This window comes from Rhineura floridana, chromosome 10, assembly GCF_030035675.1.
Source record: "Rhineura floridana isolate rRhiFlo1 chromosome 10, rRhiFlo1.hap2, whole genome shotgun sequence".
NCBI lineage: Eukaryota > Metazoa > Chordata > Lepidosauria > Squamata > Rhineuridae > Rhineura > Rhineura floridana.
The window spans coordinates 51308042-51317615 of NC_084489.1; the positions used below are offsets into that span (position 1 = coordinate 51308042).

The 9574-nt window shown below is 45.1% G+C and overlaps 1 protein-coding gene across 2 annotated transcripts in view; it reads right to left on the bottom strand.

Moving 5' to 3' along the window:
* Window positions 1–8866, bottom strand: part of SDHAF3 (succinate dehydrogenase complex assembly factor 3) — a 57562-nt gene extending 48696 nt beyond the window's left edge. For both annotated transcript variants that reach the window (XM_061587122.1, XM_061587123.1), the window contains exons 1-2: window positions 8812–8866; window positions 5691–5947 (exon numbers count right to left, since the gene is read on the bottom strand). In XM_061587122.1, the coding sequence (XP_061443106.1) occupies window positions 5691–5947; window positions 8812–8851 (297 nt within the window). In that variant the 5' untranslated portion in view covers window positions 8852–8866. The remainder of the gene's footprint in view (window positions 1–5690; window positions 5948–8811) is intronic.
* Between the last annotated feature and the right edge of the window lie 708 nt (window positions 8867–9574).

The following is a 9574-nucleotide window of genomic DNA, read 5'->3' on the forward strand; positions in this document are numbered from 1 at the left end:
GTGTCATAGCTTGAGCTAAGGTGTGTCACAACAACAACACTACAACGATTCAATATGGTAAAAAAATACTAATTAAGAAGTGGGTTCCCAAATGCATGTTTGGGTCAAGACAGGTCCTGGATCTGAAAAAGATTGAAGACAACTGCTTTAAAGCATGATGACTCTATGCCACAGGTAGCCAGCATGATGTCCTCCAGATATTTGTGGACTCCAACTCCCATCAGTCCCAGCTGGAAGGTCCAACGGTCAGGGATGATGGGAGATGTAGTCCACAACGTCTGGAGGGTGCCATATTGTTTTCCCCCTGATCTATGGGTATCTTTCTTTCCCTTTGTCAGATACTCCATCTGCTAATATAATGCCTCCCATTTGTCCACTTCAGGAACCAATCAGGCCTACCTATGATCCTGCAACAAATAAAGTATCCTCACCTTCAGTTCCACATTTTCAGCAATTAATGCTAAGTAACATAGCTAGGATGTCTAAATAGCAGCATGATTGACAGGTGTACCATGAAACATATAAATATGACCTCCAACATAAGAGATCTGAGCCTTTAAAAAAAAACAAGCAAGCTTCCAGTACTCATTGGTTCATAGAAAACCATAACAACATGTGGCCGGTTTCAGGAAATTCTTAGAAACAAAAGCAAGTCTGAGCAGCACTTCTGCTGTTTAGAGGGGTTGTGTTTCTTCACTCGGCACAAGTCCTGGATTGTATAAATGACCGCCAGTTCCTTTTGTTTTAACACATTTTGATTACCTTGCTCTCCTCAGATATTCTGCAAGCCTCCAGCCTGCCTTCCTAATCTTTAACAAAACATGGACTATGAAGCTTCTTAATTCTGAAAGAAAACACTAAACATCTGCAAAGCAAATAATGCATACAACCTATATGAGTGCAACCAGACCAGTCAACATAATTTATATTAAATATGAAATGTAACGGTCTGATTACAGAATTTTAGGCAGTACACTCACTTCCGCATTACACCCACTTTATCTAACTCCGTCTTATGCAGAGTCCTTTTTCCATGAACTACAAAGAACCGTTTCCTGAAAATGACAAAATTTTCAGTTTGGAATGGTAAGCAAATAAACTGTGCAAGAAAAAGGAAAGGAAAAGGGGGGGAAGCCCATCTATTTTCTTATCTTGGAAAGGCTTGCACAGAATTGTTGACTCAGAAATTAAATAGGAACAGATCACTATAGCAACAACAGTGCAATTTGCACTTTGAACTTCAAAATGGTAACACACATTACTATTGTGGGCTTGTCCAGTGATATATTCTTTCTGATCTGAATCTGTTTTCTGTATTCATTTTGTAATGGCAAAATCCTTGATATTTGTTTATGTTTGTGCACTTTTCAATTATATTCCTGTAGCACAGGGGTCAACAGCAGGACAACAACAGTGGATTTTTTTCAAGCCCTTATCCACCATCTATTATGCAATGGACTAAAGACCTTACTGCCCTGGCTACATTTGAACATACTTTATATAGACATCAATTTTGAGTGTATACCTATTTGGACATCTGGAGGGCTTATATTAACTCATATGCTTAAGTCAAGATGCATGTATGGATAGTTATTGTATCCGTAATGTAAACTGACAGTGATTTATTGTTGTTATTAATAGTATTCATGTATTATTTTTGCTTCTGAGGAAACATCCCTCAGGAGCACACTCTTCCCATGTCAATGGAATACCAGTTGTGGCAATCATATGTAAGAAGAGTGCTGTTGCACTCAAGTCCTGCTTGTGGGCTTCCCATAGACATCTGGTTGGCCACAGTGAGAACAGAAATGTTGCACTAGATGGGCCTTTGGCCTGATTCAGCAGGGCTCTTCTTATCAGGACCACACAACACCTGGCATGGGATGAGGTGTAGCAATTTAACTTAGTTATAACAAAGTTAAGCAAATGATATTAATCAGGTGTTGAACTATGTTATTATGTAGAAATAAATGCAGGATTGCTAACTTGAGAAGTAGCCGAACTAACCTAGAAGACAGCAGCTTTATTCTCCAATAGTTCCCTCCCTCTAAAGCAGCCTTTCCCAACCAGTGTGCCTCCAGATGTTGTTGGACCACAACTCCCATCTTCCTGACCATTGGCAATGCTGGCTGAGGCTGATGGGAGTTGTGGTCCAACAACATCTGGAGGCACACTGGTTGGGAAAGGCTGCTCTAAAGTTTATACTACTCATTCAACAGGTACTGGCTACATTTGGAAGTCACAATAAACCATGATTTATTGCCATGGTGAGCTCTTTTCCCACCCCCAGAGAGCTACACATGCCCTCAGGAGTAAGGTGTCAAGAATCACATGCTACTGGGGTGGGGAGAGCCAAAAGTGGGTGTGGCCACCCAGGGCCGGATTAAGCTGAGGAGGGCCTCTAGGCTGATTTATGTTTGGGGAGCTCTTCTCCTCTTAGGCAATATTTTTCTCAAACCCCTTACAAGGCATGCCATCAACCAAGATGGCGGCAGAGGCTTCAGCCCCTTAGGGAAACCTCAGCCACCATCTTGATTGATGGCAAACCACAAAAAACAGCGGAAAAAAGGTAAGTGAAGCGGGGGGATGGCGGGCGGTTCGGAAGCTCTTGTCCCACGACATTTTCTTTTTGTACATAATGAAAAATCTATATTATAATTTTTTTTAGCTTATGCATGGGTCCCCAAGAACTCCGGGCCCCTAGGCTTCAGCCTACTAAGCCTAATGGATAATCCGGCCCTGTGGCCACCCCACATCTTCACACACATTGCACCCCATTCATCCACCCATTCATTCTCTTTCACACACACACACCACTCTCATTTACACTGTGGGGAAACCTCCCCATTCGCCCCAATGAGAAGATATTTTCCTAATACAAATAGCAGGCACTGGGGGCCCTATCTGGATCAGGACTCTGGTTGGGGGAATAGGGGGAGCACTAATTCTCTTCCCCCAGTGTACTCCCAATCGGGGTCAGACACCACGTGCCTGCAATTTGAATTGCCAAAAAAGTATCAATGGATTATTTTTTTGGCAATGCGGATTGTAGGTGTGGTGGGTGGGGAGACCACAGCAGAAGACAAAGAGATTGGGGGGGACAGCACCTGCAATTTGCTACTTCTCCCAGGAGAAAGAGAAGCTAGCATGATGTCAAAGGGGAGGGGCCAAGGATGAGAGGCCCCAAACGCTGGATGGGAAGTCTCAAAGGGCCACATCTGCATTGAGGCTAGAGGTTCCTCATCCCTGGTTTATTGTGATGGGCAGGAGCCTAGATGAGCCTTGGGCTCACGGGCTTCCCCCTCCCCATCTCCAGCGTGGCCAGTTTCATTTTTTTAAAATTAACTACAGTCTAGGGTTCAGAAGTAATGCTAAACTGTGGTTAATCAAAAACGGAAGCAAAAGGACCCAGGCCAGAAGAGGAGAGGGGAAGGGACAGCATAAAAGATAAACCAGAATTTATCACAACACCCAAACACAGTCAATGAGAACGAAATATTACCTTTAATCATTATTATTAGTTTCTAAACAAAGCACAGCTATCAGTCATAGGGTTTTGTGTTTTTTTTTAATGACTGGGCTAAATGGCTTAATATTAATTCAATAACGCTCCTAGATAATAACCGTGATCAAACCATTCATACCAACTGCCTCTTTTTAAGGAGCACCAATTATTTTAATTTAAAAGGTAAACATTTAATATATTGGAAAAAGCATGCGCTAATAATACATATGGCTGATTGGATCTACTCGAAGAGCAGTACTTCTTCATAAACAAAGAATACTTTGTTTGTACACCTCCCTCCTGTGTGAACACTTCCCTGCGGTTTTCAAGATAGGAACCATTAATCTCAGAGCAAATACATAAAAATAAGCCTACTAAGCAAGATGCTCGGCTATTTCAGAAGTAAAAACGACAACAAAATCAAAGATGGGAAGAATGGTATGAAATACAAGAGTTCACCATTAAAATATCCAAGTCAAAATAGACTCATTGAAATTAATGGACCTCACTTAATCATGCCCATTAACTTCAATGGACCCACTCTAAGTAGAACTCACCTAGAAGAAAACTAGCACTGGGTACAACCCCTCCGTTTATATCCTCTATACTTCAGACGGGGAAACCTGTGGCCCTCCAGAAGTTGCTGGATCACAGCTTATAATATCCCTGACCGTTGGCCATGTTGGCTGGGACAGAGGGAAGCTGGAGTCCAACAACATCTGTATATCCACAGGCTGCCCACCCCTGCTGTGTACACACACATATAGACGTTTTGCAGTTCCATTTACAACACGGGTGGGGAACTTCAAGACCAAGGGCCAAACGTGGCCGTCCAAGTCTCTCTTGTCTGACCCTGGGGACCTCCTTAAAGATCTCTCCAAGCCACACTCCTCACTGTTCTGCTCTGTGCCCTCCTTTAGCGTTTTTGCCTAGCTGGAATGTGCCCTTGAACTATAATAATTCCTTTTGCTTGCCTGGATAGAGAGGTGGGGGGGTATGCAGAGAAACCTCTGACTTTCACATGGCTGAAATGTAGCCTCCCATACAAAGGTCAACCCAATTCTGCCCCTAGATCCACCCACCAGTGGTATGTGGTCCCAAGAAGGCTGCCCACGAGGGAACGGAGCCCTCATTTGAAAAAAAGGTTCTCCGCCTCTGACATATATTACGCTAGAGCAGGCCTAGCCAATCTGATGCTCTCCAGACATTGTGGACTACAACTCCCATCAGCCCTAACCAGCATGGGAAATTGTGAGGAATGATGGGAACTGCAGTCCACCACATCTGGAGGGCACCTCACGAACCCTATACTAGAGGATCCACTTCTCCATGCCAACGCCTCCCCCTCCCCCCATGGTCATGTACCAAAATACACAATAGGGAAGTGGGGTGGGGACAAATGATACATCCATGCTGTCTCAAACCAAAGAGGATGAAGGATGGGCTGGCGGGTCAATGTACAAATCTCACCACCCCCACAAACTCCCTGGATAAGCAGTCATCTATGGGAAAATGAGTAGGGACTATAGCATGCAGCATGCTTAAAAGTGCTAGGTAACTTACAGCAAATAATAATGTCAAAAGATACAGGGTGCTCAGGAACACAGGAAACTGCCTTATACTAAGTAAGACTTTGGGTCTATCTAGCTCAGTACTGTCTACACTGACTGGCAGCAGCTCTCCAAGTTTCAGACAGGCGTCTCTCCCGGCCCTACCCGGAGATGCCAGGAACTGAACTTGGGACCTTCTGCATGCAAGGCAAATGCTCTGCCACTGAGCTATGACAGCCTTTCCCTATAATCCAGGAGTGCTCAAAAGGCCAGCAGACATTGGCATGGTTTACACAACATGGGAAGCCTTGTCTCCTCTTCATGGTTAAGGAGGAAAGCACTTAAGCACAAGCCTGGGGTCAGATGACACACTAAGCCAAATCTAGGCTTAGCTGCTGTGCTGCACTGAGCTAAAAGTACCAGGGAGGAGTCAAGTGGCTACAATCTCCTCCCTGGAAGCCTGCATGTTTGCACATTCGCACTAAACCATGGTTTGGCTTAGCTTTACATGCACGCACACACACATGATAAGATATAGATGCACGGTGAAGAAGACAGACTCAAACAACCCATAAAGTCAAAGCAAGGTAACTGGAAGTGCCGCGGAAGACAAAGGGATGCTGAAAGATACTTGCCTCCCATTCCTGCAGGAATTGCTCGGCCTCTTCAGGGCCAACAGATCTGTGTCTCCTGAATTCATCTTTCACATACTGATCTCCCAGAGCCTTCAGCTCCAGTGGCATTGCTTGATGCAACTGCAGGATCTTCCTGTATAAAGTCCTTACTCGGGACACATGATGGCTTAGGCTGCCCGGCATAACCCACGAGAAATACCACTGGGCTAAATAGAACAATGGGAGTGTTGTTGGTTGCTTTTCTATCAATTTTTGCCCTAGGGAAACAATTTCAAAGACAAGTAAGTTGGACGGCAGGAGGGAAGAGGCACCTTAGTCAAATATCACTGCTGAACTTGGTGTGAAAGTGGCTGCATATGAATGAAGCCTTGAACTAGCATATCCAATCTTCAAGATACAGCAGGAGCAGACAGAAAGTAGATCAGCATCTACAGATAGGTATGTAAGAACATAAGAAGAGCGTGCTGGATCAGGCCAATGGCTCATCTAGTCCACCATCCTGTTCTCACAGTGACCAACCAGATGCTCATGGGAAGCCCGCGAGTAGAACCTAAGTGTAAGACCACTATCCCCTCCTGCGGTTTCCAGCAACTGGTATTAGGAAGAATACCGCCTCCAATTATGAAGCAGAGCATATCATGGTTAGTAACCACTGATAGCCTTATCCTCCATGAATTTGTCTAACCCACTTTTAAAGCAATCCAAGTTGGTGGCCATCACTGCCTTTTCTGGGAGCGAATCCCATAGTTTAATAATGTGCTGTGTGAAGAAGTACTTTCTCTTGTCTGTCCTGAATCTTCCAACGTTCAGCTTCATTGGATGTTCACGTGTTTTAGTGTTATCAGAGAAGGAGAAAAACTTTTCTGTGTCCACTTTCTCCATGCCATGCATACTTTTATACACTTCTATCATGTCACCTCTGACTTAGCTTTTCTCTAAACTAAAAAGCCCCAAATGCTGCAACTTTTCCTTATACAGGAGTTGCTCCATCCCCTTGATCATTTTAGTTGCCCTTTTCTGAACCTTTTCCAGCTCTACAATACCCTTTTTGAGGTGGGGCGACGAGAACTGTACACAGTACCCCAAATGTGGCTGCACCATAGATTTGCAGAACGGCATTATGATATAGGTCTCTGTTTTGTTTTGAACAGAATTTGTGTTCAATGATAAAAAAAATACATTAAAATTACTGGTAAAAGTTAAAAACAAGTGGACCCAAAAAATATCAAAATATAGAGAGTATGTAGGGTTGCAGCCTGAATCTCATCACTCCACCAGATGCAATCTGCATGCCATCGCAGTGTTGTCCATGGAAGTAATAAAAGACTAACTGCAACTGCTTCTGCAATGTTAGCTGACGTTTTGGACCTAGTACTTCTTCCTAGTACCTGCTTCAGGTATTAGGAATGTGGGGAAGCAGCCACTTAAAGGTGGGGGGTCCAGTATTATTATTACTACTAGTAGTGGAATCCACTCTGGATTTTAGTCCAAACTTTCAAAGAGCTATCCATGGTGCTTCAGCAGTGTGTCAGCAAAGTGCTGATGTGGATTCCACTGCTCCACTGACATGGAGTGACCAGCCACCACTGTTATTATTATTACTATTATTGTTATTATGTATTATTTATTTATTTATTTATTCATTCATTAATTTGTGAACTGCCTTCCAGTTATATGTGGCAAAGTGATTTACAGACATATTCTTAAAAACAGCTAAAATGGTACAAGAGCATTCTACCTGCATCCTGAAATAGTACAGTCCAGATGCACACATTTACTATTCCACTTGCTGTCTGGGAGAACTAGGTTTTTGGTGGTCTGTATGTTTCCTTACACAGTCCTGGCTGTGAAATAAGTGTTATAGTTTGCTGCGTACCACTGCCAACCCAGTCATGTTTGAGAGGACACACAAGATAGGTTTAAGGGTAGCTATTTTCCAGTACATATACCTCAGAAGTAAGCCCTATTTATGTTTAAGGGGATTTACTCAATACTAAGTTAGCCCCTTGACACAACAGCGAGCTAGATGGGCCAACGTTCTGACTCTGTATGATGCAGTTTCCTATGTACTCTCAGGTAAGGGAGTACAGAATCGAGCCCACTTTTGTATATAAAATTGTTTTAAAGGGCTTGATCAAATAGTGGTAAAAGGTTGTCTTTTGCACAATTTTAATTATAACTATGACCGATTAAAACTGGAATTAGTACCATCCGGTTGCGGAGGGACAGGGAAGCTGCAGCTTTCCAGATGTGGCTAGACTACAATTCCCATCATCCCATATTGGTTGGGGCTGATGGGAGTTGGAGTTCAACAACATTGGGAGGTTCACTGAATTCGATGGTACTTACTTCCGAACAGGCACGCATAATAAAGGGCTGCAATTCTATGCCCACTGACTCAGGAGTAAGCCCCATACTTCCCAGGAAACATGCTCGAGAGCACGTTTTTCCAGAGCCTTGAGCAGCAAACCGCTCTGCAGCAGGCGGTTCTTCCAGATGAATCGCCGCTATTTAAACAAAACGACACCCATGCAGACTGCGGCCTGGCGGGAGCGACCCCGAAGGGCCGGACCCCTCTGGCAGCTGGGGCAATGGGAGGTCCCGCGCGCGAAGGAAAGGATCGGACGTTGCGGTGGTGGAAACTAGCGCGGCCAAGTTTGTCCGCGTTGGGGCCGGGAAGGCGACGGATCCCGGGGCCGCGAGTTAGTTACCCGCAGGGCAGAAGGAAGAAGGAGCAACAGGCAGCACGGTTGTGGGGCTCCGAGCCGGAGCGTTGAGGCGGGAGCACCGGGGGGCGGTATGGCGCCTTTTGCTCCGCCCCAAGCAAAGCTGAGCCGGACACCGACAAACTAACACCTCCACCCCTCCGTTGAGAACCTTCCCCGCCCCTCCAAATATCATGAAGCTCGTTGCTTATTGTATTATGTTCACAAAACAGCACCACCGCCCATTCACACGCAAGAGGGAGGTGTCAGCCGGTTTGGGGGAGCTCCAACATTTGCGGACTACACGGGGAAAAGAGGGACCCTAAAACAGGCCAATGAGCACTGGGCATGCAGGCTGACTGCTGGGGAGGGGGACTGGAAAACAGGAGGGGGAATGGAGTCTTGTGAAACAGGACCTGGCTGGCTGGTAAGGCCCTCCGCTCCATGATGGAACATAACATTTGCTTGCAGTCGTTTCCGCTGGTAAATGTTGCAATACTATACACACTTGCCAGGGAGGAAGTACCAATGAAAATGCTGAGACTTGTGGGTAGCAATGTATAGGATTGTGCTGATAGCCAGTGTGGTGCAATGCTTAAGGTGTTGGGAGACCAGGGTTCAAATCCCCACTCAGCCATGAAGCTCACTGGGTGACTTTGGGCCAGTCACTGCTGCTCAGCCTAACCTACCTCACAGGGTTGTTCTGAGGATCAGATGGGAAGGGGAGAGCCATGTATGCCACCTTGAGCTCCTGGAAGGAAAAGTGGGATATAAATGTAATAAATAAATAGAGTGATCTGTTGTTGGGCTTCCAAAACATAGGAGTATTGTATTGATTTTCTACCACTTTAGGAACAAAAAGAGGCAAAATGACTTCCTCCTGCAATCATAAAGGTCTGTCTGGTCCAGGATTCTGTTTCTTACCAGCGGCAAACCAAATTCTTCCGAGGAACCAGACCATGAAGCCAATGGTCTGTTGCCCCCCAGAAATTGGTGTTCACAGGTGCCCTGCCTCAATCTAGACCCAGTGATACAATTAGGTGATATTGGAGCCTGGACCAGTAGTGGCTGGTGGTCCACACTGAAGCACATTGGACAGCTCCTTGAAAGTTTGGACTGAAGCCCAGAGCAGATTCCACTGACCCACTGACATGGACCAACCAGCCACGCCTACTCTAG